General features: G+C 39.6%; 3 protein-coding genes across 3 annotated transcripts; 2 read left to right on the top strand and 1 right to left on the bottom strand.

Annotated features, from left to right (window-relative positions):
- Positions 1 to 26: 26 nt before the first annotated feature.
- LOC104445810 (MADS-box protein FBP24-like) lies at positions 27 to 3,294 on the top strand. The gene is made up of 8 exons (XM_010059730.3): positions 27 to 159; positions 499 to 742; positions 1,789 to 1,855; positions 1,952 to 2,116; positions 2,204 to 2,245; positions 2,362 to 2,403; positions 2,788 to 3,001; positions 3,110 to 3,294. Exons 2-8 carry the CDS (start codon positions 555 to 557, stop codon positions 3,112 to 3,114), a joined length of 723 nt encoding a protein of 240 aa, XP_010058032.2. The 5' UTR covers positions 27 to 159; positions 499 to 554; the 3' UTR covers positions 3,115 to 3,294.
- A 3,386-nt stretch (positions 3,295 to 6,680) lies between these two features.
- LOC104445809 (coatomer subunit delta) lies at positions 6,681 to 12,563 on the top strand. The gene is made up of 12 exons (XM_010059729.2): positions 6,681 to 6,812; positions 7,260 to 7,317; positions 7,964 to 8,003; positions 8,229 to 8,452; positions 8,696 to 8,938; positions 9,036 to 9,210; positions 10,043 to 10,347; positions 11,016 to 11,214; positions 11,287 to 11,440; positions 11,803 to 11,865; positions 11,974 to 12,070; positions 12,190 to 12,563. Exons 2-12 carry the CDS (start codon positions 7,315 to 7,317, stop codon positions 12,277 to 12,279), a joined length of 1,593 nt encoding a protein of 530 aa, XP_010058031.2. The 5' UTR covers positions 6,681 to 6,812; positions 7,260 to 7,314; the 3' UTR covers positions 12,280 to 12,563.
- Positions 12,564 to 13,577: 1,014 nt separating this feature from the next.
- Positions 13,578 to 14,120, bottom strand: LOC104447727 (UPF0481 protein At3g47200). The gene has a single exon (XM_010061433.2). The coding sequence runs from the start codon at positions 14,118 to 14,120 to the stop codon at positions 13,578 to 13,580; it is 543 nt and encodes a 180-aa protein (XP_010059735.2).
- Between the last annotated feature and the right edge of the window lie 12,830 nt (positions 14,121 to 26,950).

The raw sequence follows: 26,950 nt of genomic DNA, 5'->3' as shown, positions 1-26,950 counted from the left end.
TGGACCCTTTGCATGACTCGGGTTAAGCCAGATAAAGGCTCTTTGGTAAATAGTAACCTAAAGTTGGTCTAATTTTAGAGAGTTGCTCAGCTCAATAACTTCATAAGACAAGCTTTCGGGCTCATCTTCGAATCCCACAAGCAAGGGAAAGAGAAGAAGGTAATACCTCCCTCTCTCTCTCTCTCTCTCTCTCTCTGTGCTTGTTTTGTGCAGAGGTATATGCAAGTATAAGAAAACTAGGGTTTTTTGGAAGCTATGAGTTTCCACTTCCGATGACAGCCTTCAATTTGTCTCTTCAACTCCATCATTTAATCTTGTTTGCGTATCAAAAAATGGAGATGCACTCCTAAATCTGAGCTGAAGCACCAATGCAATGTCTTTCTGCTTTATTTGCTGAATTTGCTACGTGTTTCTAATCTTTGGCTTTTCTTCTTGCAACAATATATAATCACAGAAACTTGGGTGAGCTAAAAAGGGGTAAACTTCTCTCTTTTTCAGCTTCAAACAACAGCAAGACAAAGCAAGAAAACGAGAGTGAAATCAACCCACCAAAGATGGGCCGAGGAAAGATAGAAATCCGCAGGATCGAGAACAAGACCACGAGGCAAGTGACATTTGCGAAACGCCGCGTGGGGCTGTTGAAGAAGACCCACGAGTTGGCCGTCCTCTGTGATGCGCAGATCGGGCTCATCATCTTCTCCAGCTCTGGAAAGATCTTTGATTACTGCAGTCAGTCCTCTAGGTGAACCTTTTTTTTCATTTCATGGTCTAGCTTAAAAATCCTTGTTTGTTCAATTTGACAATGATACTTTTCAGATCATTGTTGTTTGATAAAAAACCCCTTTGGCCTTTACTGTGATTGATACTTGCAATATAGATGTATCTAGCTATCTATATATACCTGCTTTTTGTTTTCTTTTCCCAGGTTCTTTTTTTGCCTTTTCTTTTCTTTTCCCAAGTTGCATCGTAACCTTTAGTAATGTCCCATAACGTTTTTCATTTTCGTAATTCTTTCTTTTTCTTGTTTTTTTTTTTTCATCCATTTTATTGCGGAGAGAATCGAAGTTTTTGGGGAAAGGGCCCGCATCAATTATGTGGTGATTACTCCCTCTCCTTCTCTGCGCTTTGTCTGTGTTCTTTTAGTGTTTGCATAAACCCAGTTGTTGAAATTCTCCTGGGAAGGCCATAGCTAGGGTTTCTTCTTCGGACACCTCTCTTTTAAATTTCATCCTTAATGTTCACTATATGTCTCTAGTTTAGCTTGAATTATGTATATATGTGATTATTCACTTCGAGCTACTCAATTTTAAATGGACAGAGTATAATTAGATATTGATTACTTTTAACTGGGGGATCACTAAATCGGATTTTTTTTTTCTGCTTAAATTGATTATTAGAAACGTGCTTACACATAACAAAAGAAAAAAGAAGAAAAAAAAAGCCAAATACCTGGTACGGATCAAAGTGTCTTTATTATGTCGTAAAAGAGTTCTCACTGCTTTGAGATTTATAACTTGAGTTTAACACCCCTAGCAGTCTAGTAATTTATTATGGATTCTTTAGATGATATTCGTCAGATAATTCGAGCCATGAATATTATTTCTTTTAATTTTTTTTTAATAATGGTTGGTTTGATATAATTTCCATTTTGAGTTCATGTAAACAATTTATTTACTTAGAGCAGGGATGGATGCTTCATCTTATTCAACTAACTTACTTAGGAATTAGCCATATATAATGGTGAGCAAATGGATTTTTCTTACATTGTTTGGTTATTTGAATTTGCAGCATGCAAGAAATCATAAGGAAGTACCACAGCCATAAGGGGAATCAAACTGTGGAGCATAATGAACAGGTATATTTGGATGAGAATGTCTCACTCTCCCTAAAGAATTTTATGGAAAATATAATGGCTAATCATATTCATATGTCGTCAAACACTGTTTTGCAGGAACAGCTTCAGAATGAGCTAAGGAGGATACGGAGGGAAACGTGTAACCTTCAACTGAGTGTGCAGCAGTACACCGCCAATGATTTGAACAACATGCGACTCGAGGATTTTGATCAGATGGAGCAGCAACTTGAGTGTTCCATCAACAAGGTCCGCGCAAGGAAGGTAAGCTAATCCACTTCCAATGTTGTTCAAATTGTCGATCTATGTATACTAATCGAATTGTATTCTTGATTTTTGGGTATTATTTAGTTTGAGCTGATGCAACAGCAAATGGACAATCTGCGGAGAAAGGTATGACTATCCTTTTTCTTCCCAAATAAATTTAAGTTTACATGCATTTCTTTTTTGTTTACCATCAAGAAGGAATTTAAGTTTCATACGTTTGTGACCACGGTTACAATTTCCAGGAGAAAATGCTGCAGGATGAAAACAATCAGATATATCATCTGGTGAGTCAAAATGGCACTAGCAAAATACTTGCACCGCTGGTAGGCAATAGAACTGAAGGGAAAGATGTTTGGTTCAGTTCATTAACTTTCAAACTCTCTTATCATATCGTAAAAGCAACATCAAAATATGCATTGAGCCGAAACCTAGCCAGTTTGCCTCCCATTGCTAGTTAAAAGGAAAAAAAAAATTGCAAAAATGTTCCGAAAAATCTTTCAAACCGATTTTAGCTCTGTATATTAGTGTTTTCCAGATATTGCTGTGAGTTGTTTTTCCTTTTGGACAGTAATCTTGTTGTGAAAAAATGAGAACGTATCGAAACATGTTTCTCATTGCAATGTAATAAGACTGACTATGGTCAATGTTGACACCGATGCTGGCTATAGATTAAGCAGCAACACATGGCAATGGGGCATCAACAGGCAGGAGTGTCGAAGCCAGAGGAAGCTCAGCATGTGCTGGAGCAATTCCCTTTCTACGGAGAAGAACAGCCGAGCAGCATCCTTCAGCTCGCCACCCTCCCTACGCCGTTTCAGCCATATCGCCTCCAACCAACCCAGCCTAACCTGCAGGACTTTCTCCAGCCCTCGAACTATGGCGGTAATCATCAAAACGTTTTGGCTATGTTTATGTTAATCGGTGAACTAAGTGTCACTGACTTGTTGATCCGGTGTAACCCTTTTGCTGGCTTTCTTGTGGCCATTTCAGAGTAGGAAGATGGAAGAAGAGAGCAGCGTTTGGGGACGCCAAGCTTTGAGGAAGGATTCTAGACGTTGCTGGATGCTAGCTTTTGATTGTGTTTTTCCTCTCAGAGACCCAAAAACAAGCGACTTACTTATGATTAGTTTGTGTTTATGTATTGGTTGGTTTCCTGCAATTGTTTGACCACAGTATATGTCTAGCTTAATTATCTGCTTGTGGGTATATATATGCATGGATTTTATGGAACAAACTGCACAGATGGTCAATTTTACGGTGTGTTTGGATTTTACTTACTGCGTTTCTTTACTGCTATAGATTATTTTTGCCTTTGCTGGACCATGCACCCAAATATTTGACCTCTTTATGAGGGGCCTTATTGCATGCTGCTCAAAAGCAGAGAAAAATAGAAGAATCCAAATTGTCAATAATTTTCTGTCATTTACAAGTTCCAATTATTAATATTTATTCCGATTTTTCGCCTCATACTTCTATTTTTCTTTTCACCATTTCTTTTCTTACTCATTAACTTGATTTACACGGTCGCTCGAACATTAGCCCGGTATGCAAATTCATACTCCATTTATTAATTGTCTAGCATCTCTTCGCATTTTGCTCAATAGTAACATGAATATTTTCGCGAGTTGTCTATGAACACCAAAACTCATATTTTGCTCAACATTAATCGCCGCTGCCGCGATATGAGCTCACTCAAGCCCTCCCGTGCCTCGTGGCCTCACGCCCAGCCCTCGCCAGCGCCGCTGGCGTCCTGATCCTCCTCTGCCGCCACGGCCAGTGTGCCCTCTACTGGTGCCGGTGTGGCCTCTACCGGTGCCGGTGCATCCTCGTCGGTGTCGCTGCACCTCGGGATGGTGGAGCTCAAGCAGCAGATCCTCACCTCGCTGTCTGAGCTCGCCGACTGCAACACCGACCAGATTGCCCTCTCCGATCTCGAGGCCACCATACAGTCCGTCTCCCAACGACGACATACCGATGCTCCTCAACTGCCTCTTCGACTTCTGCAATGACTCCAAGCCCTCCGTCAAGGAGTCCATTCGCCTGGTCACCGTGCTGGCGTCGAGCCACCCGGACTATACATTCAGCCACTTGACCAAAGTCATGGCCCAGCTGAGTCGGCGGCTCACGGACAGCGATTCCGGCGTTAGGTGCTGTAGGACTAGTTTTTTCTGTCGAGATCTAGATTGGCTTAGCTTTGCATTTTGTCGTTAAATCTCATATTGCCTGGGATTTGATGTAAGCGGCATGATTGCTAAGATTCTGAAAATGGGGGAAGTAGAATTTGTGAACTGGGAAGCTAATAAATTTAGCTTAGACCTTTCTCGCGCAGAAGATTCAGATTACTTTCTCTAGGAGGAATTTTGTCAGACAACTTATGGCCTGAGAGCGGCAGCCACTGCCTCCTTCTCCATCCTTGAACGCTATTATGAGTTTTGGTGTTCATAGACAAGAGCCTATGCATGTAAAGCCCATGAAGGATGTTATCATGAGTTGTACATTAATTGTGTTATAGATTAAGAGAAATTATGTCTACAAAAGTAACTATGTCAATCACGTAGTTTACAAAAATATCGCATATGAAAATTGTCTTTTGGTGTCCGTGCTATCTAGTGATAAATCAAAAGAATCATCCATTTACTTTTGTAACTATGATTTGATGCAATCATATCTTTGGCATATGAATGTTAATGGAAGTGTTATATCGTCAACTAACAAATGAATTGTTGGATAGTAAAAATATATACATATAACTGTTCACTCAATATCCTCATGCCAGACCAATCACTATTTATAATCCAATTGGTATGTATTACCACTCACTTGTGACTATGTACTACATCTAACATGTGGTCTATAATAGAGGGGGCTCTCACAAAGAAGGGACGACATTTGTCTTTGCCCAATTGTAGAAACCATCTCTCTCTTGTAAGGTCGTCCCTTCTTCTTTCTGAGAGTCCCCACTATAGATATTAGATGATTATTATTTCTCTCCCTTGGCTCTGTTGTCACAGGGACATACATATATAAATGTTCTTGCACGAGATTTTATACTTGGATAGTTAGTCTTGTTTTGAAGGAATTGTCATAAGTTAGCAGAAGTGCCAGAGATAGAAATTTCATCGAAAATCACACAATTATGTGTATCTTATGGACAAGTAATATTTCATGAATATGCCCATTTATGTTTTAAAGTGAAAAACCAATTTTTTTAATATAAAAATTGCACAATTTTACTCTAAAAAAATTTGCTTATTAAGTGATTATGTTGTTGTGTTCACGTTGAAAACCATGATCCAATTCTAGAAGACGCAAAAGTATTTTTTTTTTCCCTCTGAAAGAGACTTTAAGATTAGCTTAAGGCCAGTCCAACCTCCTGAGTAGATTCACACTTCTTTTCTCAACATACATAAAGATCACTTTTGCTCGCCAATAACCTCCTGAATATATTGTCGAAATATGTACCCCTACATGCAATATTTCTTTTTTATTTTCCACATCTCGTCTTGCCTTATTTGATTTCCTTTGTATGCACTTCATAACTTTCCACATTGGACTGTGCAAAAGAAAAATGAATATTTTCCATCGATTTTTATCAAATTTTGCTAGAAATTTAAAATTGTAATAGGATTTTATCAAATTCCAAATCTTACAAAGATGAGCTTGCAATATCTCATTCTCACACTTGTCCTTACTAAGGATATATGAATAGATTGCATAAATATATGAAAAATCCTCCGCTATATCACTAAAATATCAAATTGCCAATTCTTATAAGTTAATTTTTGTCATTAGAAAATAACGGGCTTGAGCCAATTTTCTCTCACCAATTCTATTTTGGGCTGGTTATAGGTTCGCAAAATCAGAAATTGAATTAGTTCTAACTATCAAATCGCCAATTCTTACGTTTTTCCTTTGGCAAAACCAATGCATGTAAGACTTCTTTACAAAATCCGTCCTCTAAATGGTATGTCAAATCAATACTCAAAACATAGAACATGACTTACTTGTTCCTACTTGTGTAGATATCCATCTTCAGTTCACCACCTTACTCATTACACTAATTTTACAATTATCCTGTACACTTATTAGACAGCCCAAATAGTAAGAATTTATCATTTCCAACGCACTATCTTTCTCATGTTATGTGCAATCATTGTATTGAAAATAAAAATATTATTTTATTAGATGCTGTCAACAAGTGTCTCTAGTGCACTCGTTAATGAGATCAATTAAGAAATAAGAAATATATGCAAATAGAAGAATCGTACATATTTCGATATATCATAGTTAACATAGCATTAGCCTATATAATATTCCATAGAAAATCTTAAGAATCTCCAATATAAATATCGCCAACAAGATCCCTTTTTGATAAATCAATTATACTGTAACTTCTTCTTTTCCTCCTTTGCTGAAACTCCATCACACCCGGCATCGCCCCGAAGGAAACGAGACGGGCCAAGAAAGCCCATAACACAAATGGGCCGTGATGGTTGCGGGCCCATCAAGCGATCCGTGAACTCGTAGGCGAAGAAGAACTACTCACTCCGAGAGCACGAAAGAAAATATAAATCGGTTCGTCGTCCTTACCCCAACCGAAAGAAAACAAAGCTGATCTTGATCCTCTCCAGTTCGCAGATCCTTCCGTTTTTCCCTCGCGGATCCGCTGCCGCGCTCCGCCGCGACCGAGCAGGTACGATCTCTGATCCCGCCTCCCCGGATCTCCACCGATCCCCGCCGCCGCCGGCCTCCCGTCGCGCGCTCCGATCTCCCTTCCCCCGGCGGTTTCCCCGGGAATCCGAAAGCAATGCGAATGGATGCTCGATTAGGGTTGGCAATTGCGTTAGGAGCTCCGCTGAGCGGGCCGTCAGTCGTCGTCAGATCTGACGTTCGTTAGCTTGATTTATTGTTGCGTTGCATCTGATGCGGTTGATCCAGTGACGGGACCGAGTTCGGGTTTTTCGGGCCGTTCGTGCGGGTTTGGTCCCCTTTGCGTTCGGTGTTCGGTGGCGGTGGTTTAGGGATTAGTTTCGTGCGTGATTGGTTGAATCTGGGGCGGGATGCGGCATTGGGATCCGGGATCGAGTGTTGTTCGTGGTTCTTGATTGACAGGTTCGTTTTTTCCTTGTGTTGTGTGTAGGTACGGCCGGTTCAGCTGTCCTCAGCAGCGAGTGGTTGCTTGTCAGGAGGCCAAGATGGTAAGATTTCAGTTTCTAATTCCGCAATTTAGGTCGTGGGATGTCAATCTAGTCTCATCGTTTAGCATCTGAAGTCCGTTTACTGGCGAGATCAGGCTATATGCCATTGCATTATGCCGAAAGCAACTTTGGATTGCTCACTTGCACATTACATGCTTTCTGATTCTCTATTCTAGGACATTTGTTTTGATGAAACCGCGATGCATGGAATCTGTATCATGTTGGAGTTGAACCGATAGTCGGCTGTTTAATGAGGCCATGGTTCGTGTCCACGTTAAAAGACATGCGCATAGCATTTTTGTAAATTAATCACGAAGAGATTTCTCACTGTTTAAGCTGTGTGTTTGATGACTTAAATGCTAGATCTGCCCTTGAGGTTTTATCGATTGGAAGCTTGTATCCTACCGATTGTTTGTGGGACTAGGATGAGGATACGGCGTGAGGCTTAATGCCTACATTTAGGAATATGCAGCTTGAGGCGTGAGAGAACTTGAGTCCTGTTTCGTACAATCTTATATAGTCTAAGACTTACTATTGTTTACTTATTAGGGAAGGGCACTCTCCATAGGCGTGTGCAGAGCTGATTAAATGTTTGCTTAGATATTGTTTCTGAGCGTTTTCTTGCACTGTGTTTGTGTCTGTACAGGTGGTTCTTGCAGCTTCTATAGTGAGCAAGTCTGGGAAAGGTGAGTCATTCAGTTTCAATATAATTATCTTTGAAGAAAATGATTGACTGGATTGTTTTTTCGATTATTTTTATTTTTTATCTCATCCTGTATATAGCTGATTAGAAGAGGAAAGCAATAAATACATTTTCCTTTGTCCCTGGGAACAGCCTCATTTTTTTTTTTCATGTTTTGGTGTCCTCATTCTTTTGAGTTAATCATTGATATTTGTAATTTCTTTTGCAGTGCTTGTTTCTCGGCAGTTTGTTGACATGTCTCGAATTAGAATTGAGGGCCTTCTTGCTGCTTTCCCGAAATTAGTTGGTACTGGGAAGCAGCACACATATGTTGAAACCGAGAATGTTCGCTATGTTTACCAGCCAATAGAAGCTCTGTACTTGCTTCTTGTTACCAACAAGCAAAGCAACATTCTTGAAGATCTGGAAACGCTTAGGCTTCTCTCCAAGCTTGTATCCTTCTTGGTGGATTTCTAAGATTATCTTTATCGTCTCTTCTTTTTTCTCTCTTCTTTTTTCCTCTACTCTTTTGATTTTTATGGATCTGTGGTTCCTGAATGCCAAAAATCGAGTTAATTGTTTTTAAAATTTTATTATTTGAACATGTCATGATGGCAAGGAATATTACAACTTTTTTTGGGACTGTCAACTTAATATATAAGTATTCAATCTGGTCAATTCCTTAAGACTCTTTAGGTACCTGAGTATTCGTTATCTCTTGATGAAGAGGGGATAGGCAGAACAGCCTTCGAGCTGATTTTTGCCTTTGATGAAGTTATCTCTCTTGGGCACAAGGAAAATGTCACTGTCGCGCAGGTCAAGCAATACTGTGAGATGGAAAGTCATGAAGAAAAGCTGCACAAGCTAGTAAGGCAAAGTAAGATCAATGAAACTAAGGATGTTATGAAGCGTAAAGCTAGTGAGATTGACAAAAGCAAGGTACATGCTGGGGACCGCAGAAGACTCCTGCTTTTTCCTTCCACGACTATCTTGTGTTGTTAACCATCTTCAAGACAAATGATTCAATATTGTGCAGATTGAGAAGTCGAGAGGTGACAAAGGAGGGTTTAAGGGTCTACAGGGAATGGGGTCTGGAAGACTTGAGAGTAGCTTTGGTGAGATGAGCATTTCCAGCAGTGGAAGTGGCTTTGGAAGTGGGTCTGCATTTGGATTGAGCACTGATGTTGATTCCTTTTCTACTAAGCCTAAAGGTTAGTGGCTCCTCATATTCGCAATGGTAGTAATCGTCATTTGGTTTAAGTCTAAGTGGGTCGCTACTACTTTGAATCATGTTAGCTTCTCTCAAGCCTTCAAGTGGAAATGTTATTTGTTGATAACTTTTGGATCATCCCCACATATTCGTGTGACAATATCTGTTATGACTTGGTGCAGTCAAATTTCCGTTGCTCGCAAAAGTTCCTCCCACTTGATTTAGTGTTTACTGTTTTTCTCACAAAATGATCAGAGATTTCTAGCCTAGAGTTGCTTACAACTTTCGATGATGTTATTTATTAGAAGAAGGAACTGGTTTTAGATAGCTAGTTTTATGGTTTAATTGCCATGCAATCTGTAGTCTGATTTGTGTGTTTGATCAATTTCTGGTCAGAAATAATTCTGTACAATAATGTCAATCGTAGTTCACTTGGAAATTGTAGCCATCTATAAGTGACATTATACAAGCAAAATTAATCGAATTGCATATATATATTTTTTATTTTTCACAATTATGGAAATTTTGAAAAGATATAAGAGGAATAGTTGGTGCATGACGTCAGAGCAGTTTGAAAGATCAATTAACCTAAGTTCATAGAGGAAAAAAATGTTGTTTCAGTGCAAATTCATTATGCAGGAGGAGCCAGCAAGTCTAATTTCTGTCAATCTCTAGACTCAATTTTCTAAACTTACATTCATTTAATATGTTTATCATTCAATTTCCCTCAACTAGAAAATTGTCATGTTCACATGATGCTTGGATTAATTCCAATATTTCTGGTAGGTAGCATTCTACATGACCCTGACTTTGTCCTGACTATTTTTTTACAGGTCGTCCACCTTCATCTGTCAGTGCTCCTTCCAAAGGTCTGGGTATGCAGCTTGGTAAGACCCAACGGACAAATCAGTTCTTGGAAAGCTTGAAGGCAGAAGGTGAAGTAATTCTGGAAGATGTGCAGCCAAAAGCTGCTGCATCTAAATTGGCTGCTGCTCCACTAACTGATCCCATCACTTTGACTGTTGAGGAGAAAATCAACGTGACACTCAAACGTGATGGTGGAATGAGCAATTTTGATCTTCAGGGAACATTGTCACTTCAAATACTAAACCAAGAGGATGGGCTTATCCAGGTTCAGGTACTCTCCCCTTCCCTCATCTTTTCGATGCCTGTATAAGCAGAAGCTGATATTCCGTGAGAAGCAATTTCCAAGTACAGCTAGGTCATTCATTAAAAATGACATGCCAAATTTGGTAATAACACCTGTCATTCATTTGCTGATTGAGTGGGAAGCGTTTCACCGTGGGAGGTGTCTTAAAACATGCCCCTATGTATGTCACAAGTGAGGTGACTTGACCAGTCCACTTTTAGTTGCACTTAATTAAAGATGGCATTTGCTTCATAGTTATTTAAGAACATTTTGTTTTTCTTAAACTGGTATCTTTGATGAGTCCCAACTCATGGTGAACTGGCTAAAGGATTGGCGTCTTTTGATTTGTGTCATTGTTGATGAATAGCAGGCTGTATTTCTTATTTAGAAAGAAGGAAAGTAAAGTTTCATCACTCAAGCTGTGTGTAATTCAATACAAATAAATCCATGTGTGCATGACTGGTGGCTGTGAGATAATGACATGCTCCGAGCACCCTTTTTCTTCCGTGGACTCTTTTTGATAGAGTGCATTGGGCATTTAAGCTCTCATGTTCATATACGTGAAATTTCCGCAAAATGCTATTTAACATGTGATGTACACTTTTCCAGGTGTTTATGGCCTCTTTGCATATAATGAGTTGTTTCATTCTTTTCAGATTGAGACTGGGGGTAATCCAGGCATCCTCTTCAAGACGCATCCTAACATCAACAAGGAGTTATTCAACAATGAGAGCATTCTAAGCCTGAAAGATCCAAACCGGCCTTTTCCAACTGGTCAAGCTGGCGACGCTGCAGGTGTAGGTCTTCTGAAGTGGAGAATGCAAAGTACTGATGAGTCTATGGTGCCTCTGTCAAGTAGGTTAATATCCCTGGTGATATAAATATCAAATTTATGGTTCTGTTACTAACAGGCAATTATCATTGCAGTAAATTGCTGGCCTTCTGTTTCTGGAAATGAAACTTATGTAAGCATTGAATATGAGGCTTCATCAATGTTTGATCTGAGAAATGTTGTGGTTTCCGTACCACTTCCAGCTCTTAGAGAAGCCCCGAATGTGAGGCAGATTGACGGCGAGTGGAGGTGATTTCTGAACTATTTACGTTCTTTCTAAATATCCTCGCATGGCATAGATAATAGTGCAGAAGGGAGAACAATAACGTACATGTCCTGCTAGCGCTTAAAGCAAGCAAGTCCTCAAAGTTGTGGAAAGATATTGGGGGAACTCTTGGCCTGACACACAGTTATTAAAGCTTGGCCCCTTATTTATTTAAATCTGTGGTCTTTTAAAAAATGAAGTGTCATTCCCTTACTTTTCATTTTATACTATATTCATACTTGATATTCAGTTGCCCAATCAATGATGAAGTTGCTAGTCGTCAGTAGGCACAGTACCTTTGTTATGTTCTGTTACTAGTTACAGATGCGTTTTTAATTTCTTGCAGATATGACTCTAGAAATTCCATCTTGGAGTGGTCAATCGTTCTTATTGACAATTCAAATCGCAGGTGCAGCATAATTTTCTGCTCTATAGCTTTCTTCCATTTCTGTGCACGAGTATTACCATCCTTGCGACCCATTTGACCTTTCACTAAACACTCTTGATCTGTCCACAGTGGCTCAATGGAGTTTGTCGTTCCTCCGGTAGATGCTTCTGCATTTTTCCCTATATCTGTCCAGTTCTCAGCTACTAGCACATTCAGTGTCTTAAAGGTTTGTTGTAATAGTTTTGTTTTCTCTAAAACTAGGAGCTTTGGTTCCTCTTTTCCTCTTGCTTTTAGTTCATTTTGTTCTTATGGATTGATATGAACTATCCTTTCTCATCTCCTCAGGTTGTGAATATCTTGCCTCTGAAAGGTGGACCGCCTCCCAAGTTTTCTCAGAGAACACAGTTGATCACCGAGAACTACCAAGTTGTCTGAATAATAGATCATTCGGTCACTGGAATGTCTGCTTCTGCCCACTTTTTGGTTTTGTGAATTCCTGTGCCACATACATTAATCTGAATTCGAGTTTTGTTTAGATCTTTGGTTTATAGTTTAATGCTGCATCTGACCGATGTCTTGCAACATGTGGCGAGAATGTTGAGTTCTTTCTTGAGAATTTATTGACTCGATTTTAGATGTCATCGACGTATTCTTTTAATTCTGTCTTGAGCATTTCCTGGACATATAAATGAATGAAATACACATGGTAGTTCGTGTTATTGCATAAAGTAAAGCGTGTAGCCCAATGGCTTGTTTCCAACTATACATGTCCCCTATGTCTATTGTATCTGATTTTTATGAAAAGCTGATTGGAATTAGTTTTGAACCATTGCAACCAAGTTATTCCCTCAGTGTCCGATGTGCATTTTGTTGGTAGATATTGCAGTTTTCATCTCGAAATATTACCGAAGTTCTTGATCCTAAATTTAAGCTGGTTAAAGATCTTTACATACAAGAGTTGTCTTAATTTAATTCGACGAGCAGAACGAAACCTAAGGCGTATCGAGTGATTTTTCAAATCTCTTACAAGCGATCCTGCATCACATCAGAATTCTAAAGAAGGATCATTGGTAACTCATCACGAGCAAAGGAAGAAGACTTTAAGAAATGCGGGATCATCACGCACGGTACATCTAGAAGAGCTTGGAAATTTGTTAATGAGAACTAACTGCATATCCTCAAACATCATCCCTCGTTCGAATCCCTTTGAAAGATCGGCGTGGAGGGGCGAGAGAAGAGCAGAAAAAAGGAATCCCTTAGGTATGACCGGAAGCCATTCTCCTTCAGAGCTTTCAGCGTGTCGGCGACTCCACAACCCGTTTGGATTAGCGTAAGATAGAGCACGAACAATCCCGCCACGGTCGAGATCCCGACCACCCAGTTGCTGAAGTAGTAATGAACAAGGCGTGCTCTGAGTTTCGCGTACCTACTCATGAAGTAGACATCGATGTCGTCGCACACCACTTTGTGCAGATATGACTCTTCACCGTCCCAATCCACTTCTCTGCACAGCTTGTTCACCAGATTCGCTGCCTCCTTGTTACTTCCGAGGGAGTGGTGGACTATGCCTTTGTAATGGAGGATCTCCACATCTTCCGCTGAGTTCACGAGCCCGTCAAAGAAGAACAGGTACGCTGTGGCGTCGGGTTTGCATTTCTTGTGGCATTGCTCGAAGGCCACCATGTTGCGGAACAAGGTGCCTCTGTGATCGTCTATGTGGAGGGGCGGAATCTTCAGGACCCTTCCTCGGATCGGACGTCTAGTGCCCTGTTGTTCTGCGATTTCTCGAGGACCACTCCTGCTTCCCTCAACTCAGTTACAGATCGGATCATGCGCACTTGCCTTTCCCGGTCCTGATCCTGTATCTCAGGGAGAATGCTGGAGCGGAATAGATCAAGAAAGTGACAGGCCTCATTCATCCCGGTGGTACCAGCAGCATTTGTATGTGAGTCCCTCTGCAGTAACGGATTGAAGAACTTCAACGCGAGGTCCTGTGGGGAAAGAATCGAGTATTCACATCGAGAATTGGCATCGACCAAATCGAGTAATTCGTCTAGAACTATCATTGGGAGCTGGTTTTCGAGCTTGATTAAATCGCGGCGCAGCGTTGGCAACATCCACCTTTGAAGGAGGGATGAAGAAGAACGGCCGCCAACCTCCCTCAGGAGCTGCAGGACGAAGCAACCATCGATGGTCATCATCTCAATGAACTCATCTCTGCTCAGCTTAACATCGTCTGCATAACGACTCCTAGCCCTCGGCTCTAGTTTCTCCATTGCCGAAATCACTCTGTCTAGTTCGACTTCACCTTCTTGTCTTGACTTGAGAAAACTATGGAAGAATTTTAGCTTTACCTCCTCCATTTCTTTCAAGTGTTGATCTCACGATGATAAGGGCCAACCGATACAATGCTTGGATCATACGCCTCTGCCTCTACTTGACGCAGTTTAGTGGGGACTCGGTAGATGCAGACATTTTTACTCTCTTCAGGAATCTTGGCATTAAATTTCTTCAGCAGGGAGGCTTTACAATTCCCATGCACTTGTGATGAGGTCGAGGCACATCTCCTGAAGATAGCTTCAAAGTTTCTTTTCTTGCATGACATCTGCAGAGACAGCTGCTTCAACCCCCAAACGTTTCTACCTGCCATCTGCAAAATTGAGTTCTTGGGTTTGGAGGGAGGTGGGAGTGACTCTTTAAGCAGTTGGAAGTCAACAGGTCAATTCATTTTTCTCATTTTCTTTCTGGGTGACAGAGAAATGCAGAGATGAATTGTTCGTTACACCCTGCATTAGACTTCTCTAAGTCAATAAAAGCGTGTTCTTCTAAATAAGAAGACCGGAGCCTAGACCTGGCATTCACAAATTACTAAATCAATTCTGTGCCTAACTCAGTTTTGTCTTCTAGCATTAAGTTTCTTCATCATCTGTTTGCTCTATTTTCTTTTACAGTTCTTGCTTTAATCCCCATTTTAATTCAATTAATCGGACTCCCTTGAATTTAACTTACTCAAGATATTATCTGCTTTTGTCTTGTCTCATATTGAGATTTACAATTTATCTTTTGGCATATAGATAAACACTTTCCTAGATGGTCATCAATGCTATCATATCAAAAGATGTCTCTCGTGAATAAAATTTCTGTTCAACATACACAATCCGAAAATGCTTACAAATTACAAAATTGATCCCATGCCTAACTCATTTCTAGCTTGTAGCATGAAGTTTCTTCATCATTTATTCACTCTATTTTCTTTTACAATTCTTGCTTTAGTCCCATTTTAATTCAATTGATCTAACAACCCTAAAGTTAACTCACTCAAGGTATTGTTTGTTTTGGTCCCATCTCATAGTCAGGTTTACAATTAGTCTTTTGGCATATGGATAGGTGCTTTCCTAAAAGGTTAACAATGCTATCATGTCAAAAAATCTTATGAATTAAATTCCTGTTCAACATACACAATCCATAAACGCTCTTCCTTTGTTTGGTGCACAATTTTATTCATACTTGCCCCCTTTGCCATTACAGAAATTTGTTGAGAACCACTCCCTGTTTAGGCCTTCTCACCCAAATGATCAATCCTACCCTTTGTTCTTTGACGTACAGGTATGCATTTTCCCAAGAGCTCACCTACCCAAGCACGCTTAACATTTTAGTTCCACTGCTAAACAACGACTATGTCAAAGTCAATGAGAGCTTGATCTTTTAATGGAGAAGACCAGAGCGTAGATCTGGGATTCACAAATTACTAAATTGATCCTATGCCTAACTCATTTTTGGCTTGTAGCATGAAGCTTCTTCATCATTTGTTTCCTCTCTTTTCTTTCATAAATCTTGCTTCAGTTGCATTTTAATTCAATTGATCTGACATCCTTGAATTTAACTCACTCGAAATGTTGTGTGTTTTGGTCCCCTCTCATAGTGAGGTTTACAATTTGTCTTTTGGCATACAAATTGGTGTTTTCATAGAAGATCATCAATGCCATCATGTCAAAAGATGTCGAATTAAATTCATGCTCAACATACACAATCCATAAACACTCTCCCCTTGTTTGGTGCTCAATTTTAATCATTCTTACTCTCTTTGTCATTATGGAAATTTGCCAAGAATCGCTTCTTGTCTAAGTCCTCTGACCTAAGTGATCGATCCTGCCCTTTTTCTTTGGTGTACATGTACGCATTTTACTAGGAGGTTTCCTACCCGAGCACAATAATGTAGTTTCACTGCCAAACGTTTCTGTTACATTAAAAGATGACTCTTGTGAATTAATTTTAGTTTTATATATATACAATCCAAGAATGTTCTTCTCTTCTTCGGTGGAATTGGGTTCATCTTTTGCCCCCCTCGCCATTCTAAACGCTTGCCTCATGAGTTGCTTTTATCTGGACCCTCTCGCTCCGCAATCACTTCCCACTTACAATTGATGAGATACACAGACTTCATTGTGTGCTTCGTGTATAAGGTGAATCCCTTTGCTAGAACCCTTGAGGAGGGTCATGGTAAGGTTGACCAACAAAGGGTAACAAAACTGAAATGATTGCCAGGGTTTTCAGTACTTCGAGAGGTGCTTTTTTTTTTTTTTTTTCTCCCGTTGTTGGTAAAAGGGCTAAGAAACTAACATTGACCAGGCCCGTACTAGTTGTCGGATTCCCAAGAGTGGAGTTTGTTGTATGACAATCATAAAAAACTTGATTTTCTTGAAGAGGAAACACTATAGTTGGTAAATTGCACGTGAAGTTTCCCCCCAGTTTTTACCCAATTGCATGGAGCTTTTCGAACGGTTGATGTTGAACCCTAGCCTTTGTCCATAACTATGACATAACAAAATTGAAATGTGACCGATTAGGAGACAAAATATTGCAGCGTACACTAGTGTGGAAAGAGCTCCATATTGATTTTGGACCAGAATTGGGAACCAAGCTAAATTCAATGCTTTTTAAGGGGATTTGGCAGATCAGAAAAAGAAAAGTCACATTCACCTAAACAATTTTTTTGGCAAATTTGCCAAAGTGGGGCTAAGACAATATTTAGATGTCATTGACGTATTCTTGTAATTCCGTCTCGAGCGTTTCCTGGACATATAAATGAATGATATACACATGGTAGTTCGAGTGGTTGCATAGAGTAAAGCGGAGACCAGTATCTTGTTTTCCGACTATGCATGTCCTCTATGTCTATTATATCTCATTTTTATGAAGGCTGCTTAGAATTAGTTTTGGACAATTGCAACCGAGTTATTCCCTCAGGGTCCCATTTGCATTTTATCGGTAGATATAGCACCTTTTCATCTTGAAATGGTACCGGAGTTCTTGATCCTAACTTTAAGCCGGTTAATGATCTTTACATACAAGAGTTGTCTTAATTTAATTCGATGAGCAGGGACTTAATTAGCTACCTATAGAGCGGATGAAATGTGAGGCGTTTCGAGTGATTTTTCAACTCTCTTACAAGCGATCCTGCATCACATTAGAATTCTAAAGAAAGATCATTGGTAACTCATCATAACTCATCATGAAACGAAGGAACAAGACTTTAAGAAATGCAGGATCACAACCCACGGCACATTCAGAAGAGCTTGCAAATTTGTTTTCGAGAACTAAGTGAATATTTTCTAAACTTCATCCCTTGTTCGAGTCCTTATGAACGATTGGCGTGGAGGGGCGCGAGAAGAGCAGAATAAAGGAATCGCTTATGTATGACCAGAAGCTATTCTCCTTCAGAGTTTTCAGTGTTTCGGCAACTCCACAACCCGTTTGGATTAGCGTAAGATAGAGCACGAACAATCCCGCCATGGTCGAGATCCCGACCACCCAGTTGCTGAAGTAGTAATGAACAAGGCGTGCTCTGAGTTTCGCGTACCTACTCATGAAGTATACATCGATGTCTTCGCACACCACTTTGTGCAGGTACGACTCTTCTCCGTCCCAGTCCACTTCTCTGCACAGCTTGTTCACCAGATTCGCTGCCTCCTTGTTACTTCCGAGGGAGTGGTGGACTATGCCTTTGTAATGGAGGATCTCCACATCGTCCGCCGAGTTCACGAGCCCGTCAAAGAAGAACAGGTACGCTGTGGCGTCGGGTTTGCATTTCTTGTGGCATTGCTCGAAGGCCACCATGTTGCGGAACAAGGTGCCTCTGTGATCGTCTATGTGGAGGGGCGGAATCTTCAGGACCCTTCCCTCAGATCGGACGTCTAGTGCCCTGTTGTTCTGCGATTTCTCGAGGACCACTCCTGCTTCCCTCAACTCAGTTACAGATCGGATCATGCGCGCTTGCCTTTCCCGGTCCCGATCCTGTATCTCAGGGAGAACGCTGGAGCGGAATAGATCAAGAAAGTGACAGGCCTCATTCATCGCGGTGGTACCAGCAGCATTTGTATGTGAGTCCCTCTGCAGTAACGGATTGAAGAACTTCAACGCGAGGTCCTGTGGGGAAAGAATCGAGTATTCACATTGAGAATTGGCATCGACCAAATCGAGTAATTCGTCTAGAACTATCATCGGGAGCTGGTTTTCGAGCTTGATTAAATCGCGGCGCAGCGTTGGCAACATCCACCTTTGAAGGAGGGATGAAGAAGAACGGCCGCCAACCTCCCTCAGGAGTTGCAGGACGAAGCAACCATCGATGGTCATCATCTCAATGAATTCATCTCTGCTCAGCTTAACATCGTCTGCATAACGACTCCTAGCCCTCGGCTCTAGTTTCTCCATTGCCGAAATCACTCTGTCTAGTTCGACTTCACCTTCTTGTCTTGACTTGAGAAAACTCTGGAAGAATTTTAGCTTTACCTCCTCCATTTCTTTCAAGTGTTGATCTCCACGATGATAAGGGCCAACCGATACAATGCTTGGATCATACGCCTCTGCCTCTACTTGACGCAGTTTAGCGGGGACTCGGTAGATGCAGACATTTTGACTCTCTTCAGGAATCTTGGCATTAAATTTCTTCAGCAGGCTGGCTTTACAATTCCCATGCACTTGTGATGAGGTCGAGGCACATCTCCTGAAGATAGCTTCAAAGTTTCTTTTCTTGCATGACATCTGCAGAGACAGCTGCTTCAACCCCCAAACGTTTCTACCTGCCATCTGCAAGATTGAGTTCTTGGGTTTGGAGGGAGGTGGGACTGACTCTTTAAGCAGTTGGAAGTCACAGGTCAATTCATTTTTCTCATTTTCTTTCTGGGTGACAGAGAGAAATGCAGAGATGAATTGTTCGTTACACCCTGCATTAGACTTCTCTAAGTCAATAAAAACATGTTCTTTTAAATAAGAAGACCGAGCCTAGACCTGGCATTCACAAATTACTAAATCAATTCTGTGCCTAACTCAGTTTTTGTCTTCTAGCATTAAGTTTCTTCATCATTTGTTTGCTCTCTTTTTCTTTTACAGTTCTTGCTTTGATCCCATTTTAATTCAATTAATCGGACTCCCTTGAATTTAACTCACTCAAGATATTATTTGCTTTTGTCTTGTCTTATGGTGAGATTTACATTTTATCTTTTGGCATATAGATAAACACTTTCCTAGATGGTCATCAATGTTGTCATATCAAAAGATGTCTCTTGTTAATGGAATTTCTGTTCAACATTGTTGACATTTAAATTTTGGCAATTCATTTAGTTATTTATTACATAAAAAATGGGAGATTAATTTTTAACCCATAAACAAAAAAATCAAAATTGCTTTATGCATTTGCATAAGACCGATGGCGGAAGACTCGAGTAAATGATTCTAAATTGGATTTGATTGGATTAAGCCTGCGATGATAAAAATTTAAACGAAGCTCATGGCTGAAAATTGCATCAATTAGGCTATTTCCTATCCTGCAATAGTAGAATATTTCGAAATATTTGATGGGCAACAAGGAAAAGAAAGCAATCGGCGTGGATTCCCAATATATTTGGGGAAGAAAATATGAGAGAGGCAGCAAATGGTGATGATGTCTTGGTAAGCTGGGGCTCCACTGATTACCTACATGATCCGAAGAAAGAATATATTTTGGAGATCAACATAGGATATCATCGGCTATTTAGCGGAGTAGTACACGCAGACAGAAAAAGGCAGAGGGCCACAGAATATAAATGCACGGCCACGTGAGGTTTTTATACCTTTCGAAGGACATCAAAAGGAAAATGTGACAGAAGAAACGAGAGAAGAGACGTGAGCACTGAGCAGGGAGCAGAGGGGTCTGCGAAGAGTGTGACTGGGCAGCAGAGGAGAGAGAGAGAGAGAGAGAGAGAGAGAGAGAGAGAAAAAACCAAAAAAAAAAAAAAAAAGGAAAAGGCTTCTGTTCATCGTCTTCTTCGAGTCTTCCTCCGCCGTTCCGCCTGCTCGTGTCGTGCCAGCCACCTCCGACGCCTCCGCCTGCGACGACCCGACGGCCCCGACCGCTGTTCGTTTTGCCCCCGCGACGCCAGCAGCTGCCGACCCCGTCGCCAACACCTGCGGCGCCCTCGGCCGGGCTCCACCTGTGATCCCCGTCGCCAGCCACCACCCGCGCCACCGCAGCTCGTCCCCGACGTCGCAGCGGCCCTCGAGCTCGCCCTGCAGCGAGCCACCGCCTCTGCACGCCGCTCGAACTTCCTCTCCGAGCGACACCTTCAGCAGCCGAGCCCCCTGCCGTCGGGTTGCCAACGCCACCGGATCCCTCGCCGGAGTCCCCGCGCCGGAGCTCCGACGACCGCGACCGGAGACCGACGGTGGCCAACCCCCTGCGCACCAACACTGGAAAGCCAAAGCAAGGAAAGGACAAAAAGGGAAAACTAATTTAGGTAGTTTTTCTATTTAATTTATTATTTTTATTAATTTTCTTTTATTTTGCTTTCTTTTAGTAGAAATATTCCTGGATGTAACCGGATGTAAGATTGATATTTCCGACATGAAATTGCCTTTGAAATTTGAGATTGATAAATCCGATTTTTGCGCCGAAATTCGATTTGCAATCACAATTGCTGAAAAATTGCGCAATCCGATCTCGGCTTAGAGTCAATTTGCGATTTATTTAAAATTGGCCAATCCAATCTCATGAATGAGATATGATTGGTCAATTTTTAGATATCAATCTTATCTTGCACTAATATACTGCTATGTTGCTTGAATCAATTTTATTTTCGTAAAAAAAAATCATAAAAAAATGAGATAAATTAGGTTTGTTTTAGAATATTCCTCATTTTAGGGTTATCTTGCATGTTTAGAATATAAAATTTATTTATTTCAATTTCTTAAATAAAAATCTAAAAAAATGCATTCATTTAGGACATTAGTTTTTTTTTTTTTTTTCAATTTAAATTGCACGCTTAATTATTCGCCAATTTTAATTTCGAATTTAATAAAAAAATCATCGTGAGTAAGGAAAATTAGAATTAGGGCATTCGTTGCACCTCATTGCATATTAGGATTGATTGCATGTTTATTAAGAAAATAAAATCACGTGCCCATCATATATAATTAGGTTCATGAAATGCACGTCATTTAGTAATTGTTGCTAGGTTCATTTAATTAGAAATTGCTCATTATTAAGATTAAGTCATTTTGGTTAATTTAGATTGCATATTTAATTATTACACGTTCATTAAAAAACACAAATAAATTATTTTACTCATTCATATAGTTTAGACTATACTACTATCTTATATCATTTCATGTTAAATTAGTAGCATGCATTGCATAAATATGCATATGTTTCACGCAAAATATATTTTGTAGATATTATGTGAATTTGAGCTGAATTTTATATTCTTTACGTGATACCCTTTCCATTGTTTTTGCCTTTTAATTATGACGAAAATGGGGAGAAAATATAAATATGCATATGTTTGATATATTTTAAGCTGCAAGATTGCGATTATCTTTCCATATATTGTTATGCTCAATCTATTTGTTGTTTTCTTATTTGAATTACATTCTTTAAGATTACCCTGATTTATTAATATCTTTAAAAGCGTGTTTATATATCTGCATATTCAGAGATTGTTTTGTCATCATCAAAAATGGGATATTGTTAGGGAAATCCCTCATGATGTTTTAAAGATGATAATATAAATTAAAGGTTATTAATGTGTTTAATGATTAAGTAATGGACTATGCATATGATAGAAAATGTAAATGATATTATCAATGTTTGTACTTGGAAGAACCAAAAGATAAACTTTATGTTGAAGCTAAATTTATTCAAATTGTGTCCATGCCTTAAGGCTAAATATGTTTAGAAGTAAACTCTAAGGATGAATATGCTCATACTTAAGTCCAAATTGTGAAGTATACTTTAGATTGAACACACTCAAACTTTACATACAGACGGAGCGAGTCAAAAATGTGATATGTCTAGAACAACACAAGTACATAATGTAATCCAAACGTGACAAGTTTAGAACGAAGCAAGTCTAGAATGTAGCAGGTTCAAAACGAAGCAAGTTCAAAATGAATAACATGACAAAACATGACATAAACCCAAAACATAAAACGACTAGTGATTTTGTTTGGATACCACATCAAGATATATTTGATTGACTTAATCTAATTGATTGACAATTGGATCTTAAAGATAAGAACTTTTTAAACGAAGAAACTTTACTCATGCAAATCAAAATTTTGTTTGTATGGATGATTAGAATCAAGTGATTCTGCTTTTAACTCACATTTACCTAATCTTATTGATACATATTTATCCAACGGGTGGTTTGGGAGACGATACTCTAGATATTGTTCAATGGCTAGTTTTGAAGTTGATGAATATTTAAAGAGACTAAGGACCGAGAAGCAAGTAAGAAACAAAGCGTCGAATCTAGAATTCCAAAGTTTGATAAAATTTCGATCATACACTTATCTTCTGTGAGTTTAAATGTTTGTGATCATGAGAGAAATACTAAAGGAGTGACTTAGTAAAATAATATAACTTACCACTGAGTATTTGTACTAAAAGTTGTAATGCTTTGTTGATCACATAGTGGAATCCAACTAGTAAGTTGTCAGTGTGCAAGAGTGGATATAGACTTGATCTAAGTATGTTGACACCTTAAAAAAATTATTGCATAAAGATTATCTAGGTGTTTAATATAGTTTTTCTAATGGAATATGTTTTTCCTATTAAAAAAAAATTTAAAAATTAAAAAAAATTAAATTAAAAAAAAAAAGCTGGAGTCAATGATCTAAATGTGACTAGCCAAGCCCATGAGGTCAAATAGGAATTAAAATGGCAAATTGGGGCAAAAATGCAATTTTCAAAAGTTGAGGGACTAATTTGCAAAATTTGCAAAATTTTGCCCGAACCCTTAAATCATTATCTTGGCCCCCAATTAAGTTGAAATTGAACTTGGGTCAGGTCTAATTAATCGAATCGGGCAAAAAGGACCTAATTGCATTGAATTTGGCATTTTCGGATAAGAAAATGGCCAACTTTGAGGGACTTTTTTGCAAAATTGGTTGGGCACAATTGCGAAATTTGGTCGAGATCTTAAACTAATATACATGAAATTGCTAATTGATCAAAAACCACAGCCAAAGTGATGGATTAAAGCACCCAAACCAGCTGCCAAATCTCAGTCCACGATTAAGTCTTAATTCGGAGATGCTAAGTAGCCATATTGGTGGCCCCACCATATCCCACTCAGCCGCCCATTTAGCTCGATCTTTGCACGTGATGGAAGACCGTATATAGTAATGCAAGTGGACGAAAATTCGCCAGAGATAAGCTTCTGACAGCACCGGAAAATTGCAGCAAAACCTGCACACTCAACAGCTGCAGAAGTTAAAAAATTAGCTAAGTCAGAAGAGTAGGTGAAGTAGCCCTGTTGACAGGCTTGGTAGGTGGACAAAAGGCTGACCAAAAATCCCTTAATTCGGGGGATAAGGTCACGGAAGCAAGGTCTTTCGAGAGAGGAGAGAGAGGAGACGAGAGGGGGAGGAGAGAGTTCGCGGTCGTCCCCCAAAGAGGCCCTCAGAAGCAACTCCAGCAAAGCAAACCCAGAAATTCCAGATCAACCTTTTGAGAGAAAAGTGAGATTTTCACAAGCCTTCGGTCAAAATTAGCCAAAACCTTCAACTAGAGAGTGAAACTCCACTCAAATATCTTTCCATCCATAGGTCGCACGTCCTAAATGGAGATTGGGAAGGCCTCATAAAGTCCCCCGAAAAAACACCCTCCAGGCGGGCCAGGAAACACTGAAAATTTTCTAAGTGTTGAGCCCAGTTGGTCACGAGTGAGAGAAAGCAAGTGTTTTTGAGAAATTTGAGAGACAAATGAGGAAAACCATGAGTTCAAACCCAAACTAGAATACATATGGTTTGGATTGGTGTCAATTTTTTTAACAAAAGACGTCTTAAAGTCTAATTTTAGAGGTCAACGAAAACCTTCGTTGTCAGTTCTTCTTTTGTGCAGATCTCATTTCCAGTTGAAGAAGCCAACTTCCACGTGCTTCCGGAGGACAATTTCTCGGTTTCCTTGGCCAATAACCACTTGAAAAAAAAATACTATGAAGCAAGGTAAGTATCCTAGATGTATTTTTATTCGAGTTTGAACATGTTTTAATAGTGAAGAATTAAGAGGAAAACTAGTCTAAGAAACTGATTTTGAGGCTGAAATTTTTTCTAAGTGTTGAAATCTCTTCAGGAGTTTTGCATGTATGCTTTTCGAAGAGGTTGTTTTGATGTGTTCGGTTAGTCATTTTCTATGATGTTTATTGAATTTGAAAGCTCATGTTACCTACTTTCATTCGGATCAAGTAATGTTTCCCTTAGATCTCGTATGTGATAGGTGTCGGGGCTTGAATATGGGCACTCAACCTGTTTGCTTGACTTGGGTTCAAACCCAGATTTGCAAAATCAGATCAAACCCGCATATTTGATGACGATTCCAGCTTGGTTTTCGTATGTTTTAAGCTGTGTTTTTATCTATCTTACTCCTTGCATGTTGTAGTTTAACCTTGATGTTTTAGTTCCACATAATATTGCTCATGAGTTGAGATTGAAGACCGCAAACATGGCCCGAGGAAGCTGATTGTGGCTAGTTTAATGCACACCAAGTGTTCGACAAAATGCCCAAACTAAGCTTCGATCTTGAAACGGTCGATTTGAGCTTGATTATTGTGATATTCATGTGCTGTGTTACTCCATGTTAGCATAGATCGGTTTAAGGAATTATTATTATTTTTAAAAAAAAATAATTAAAAAAAGAGAAAAACATGAAAATTTCAAAAATATCAAAAGATGTTAGATAGCATCAAATTAGGATATAAATGACATATATGAAATTTTCCTAATTTTAAAAGGTCATTTTCCTAATTTAATGCTATTTTGATATTTTATAACCATTTTTGTAAATAATCCATTTTGTGTAGATTAAAACTATTTAAAGTAATTTCATGCATATAGAGTAATTTCATGCATATTTGAACTCTCATTTTGCTCATGGGGATCCTGTCCCGGGCGTGATAACAAGGCCATGTAATATTATTTGCCCGACTTGTATCGGGTTTACCTTTTCCGTTTATTTTCAAGTCATTTCAATTTCTTGGATGTTTACTTACGCGCCGCTTTTCATTTTTTTTGAGTGTAAATTTCTCTTATAAATTATGTTAGGATTAGTCTAAACATTAAAAAAAAAAAAACTACAAAAACATTTGCATGGACACTTAGTGGTTTCATAAAGATTATAATTGGTAATCAAGATTGTATGGCCATTTAGATAAACAACCTTCCAAGTTAGTGGTACCGCAAGGGCGCTAATAGAAACATTGGCGTAAACAAGTCTCCGTTCTTAGAAATCTCTGGTTGCGTATGAATCGAGACAACACTCCCGTGTCTTGATTGGTTTAGCCGACCTCGATAGGCTAGTGGCGACTCCTAGAATTACATAGGTTGTTAATAACTAAAAACGAATCCAACGTCGCGCGGGGTATGGGCTTGGGAGAGCTGCGCCTAATCTAGGGCCATTGGTCCACCTCTTTACGCAAATACCCCTAAACCCTCTTCTTTTTTCCCCGGACGGAAAAAAGAGGTCGTGACAAAGTAGAATCATTATAAAATCTATGTGTGTCACGCCCTGATCCTCGAGCGCGTGTCTATCCCTCTGCAGTCGATAAAATTTTGCAACTTTCCAAGATAAGGTGGACCCTTTCTTTTTATTGCATATGCGAAAGTGATTAACAAATCCCCTGACAGTAATCATCTTGGAATAGAAAAGCAAGGCAACATTTCACAAAAACACACTTTTATAAACAACTGGGTTTATATACAAAAAGAGTCTAGGTAGGAGTCTACAAAATAATCGACTCTCGAAAGAAGCTATCCTACAACATACTAGTAGGACACATATGTCGATCCTTTAGACTTCACCTCCACAAACTCCAGGACTTTGGTCCTCCAAGATCACCAACTAAGGACCTGAAAATGATTATACAATAACCAGTGAGATAATGTCTCAGTAAGTTCATGCTCTAAACCCCGATTAGGAGGGTAATACACCTAAAGTGCCATAATCTCACAACCACACAATCATAGAGACTTACCTCGTCTCAACTCCTTTCTGCAGGTTAGTACAGTTCATATTACAACTATATCCATATAGCCAATTTCACACACCAGTTGGAACGTCTCAAATCACATCTCCGCCAATCACCACACCTTAGTCGATCATGCATTTCAAGTAATTTTAGTCACACAAGCACGACCTAACCGTTACATGGTGGATCCAACTGACATACAGCGGAATTATCCGTCACATAGTGGATTTATCTGTCACATAGGGATTTAATTGACATACAGCGGATCTATCTGTCACATAACGGATCTATCTATCACATAGCGGATCTATCTGACGTTCAACAGATCTATCTGTTACATAGCGGATTTATCCATCACATAGCTAAGCGTTGTCTCGCCCCAATGAGCACCTTAAGATGTCTTTTCGTTTGAAAGCATCGTTCACCCGACACATAGTGGATGACAAATTCTCCTAACCAGCACACAATTATTCAATCTGGTTAAAGACATTGTGCTTCGCACTTAAATTTCTCAATTAAAATAATGTCCCGGCATATTTTCTTCATATTAAAAATACCGATAAAAATCATTGTGTGCGGACATACAGTCGGCTGAACCAAAAATATAA

Source organism: Eucalyptus grandis, chromosome 5, assembly GCF_016545825.1.
Source record: "Eucalyptus grandis isolate ANBG69807.140 chromosome 5, ASM1654582v1, whole genome shotgun sequence".
NCBI classification, from domain to species: Eukaryota; Viridiplantae; Streptophyta; class Magnoliopsida; order Myrtales; family Myrtaceae; genus Eucalyptus; species Eucalyptus grandis.
Note: the sequence above shows the minus strand (reverse complement) of the source record. Positions and strands in the feature narration are given on the sequence as shown.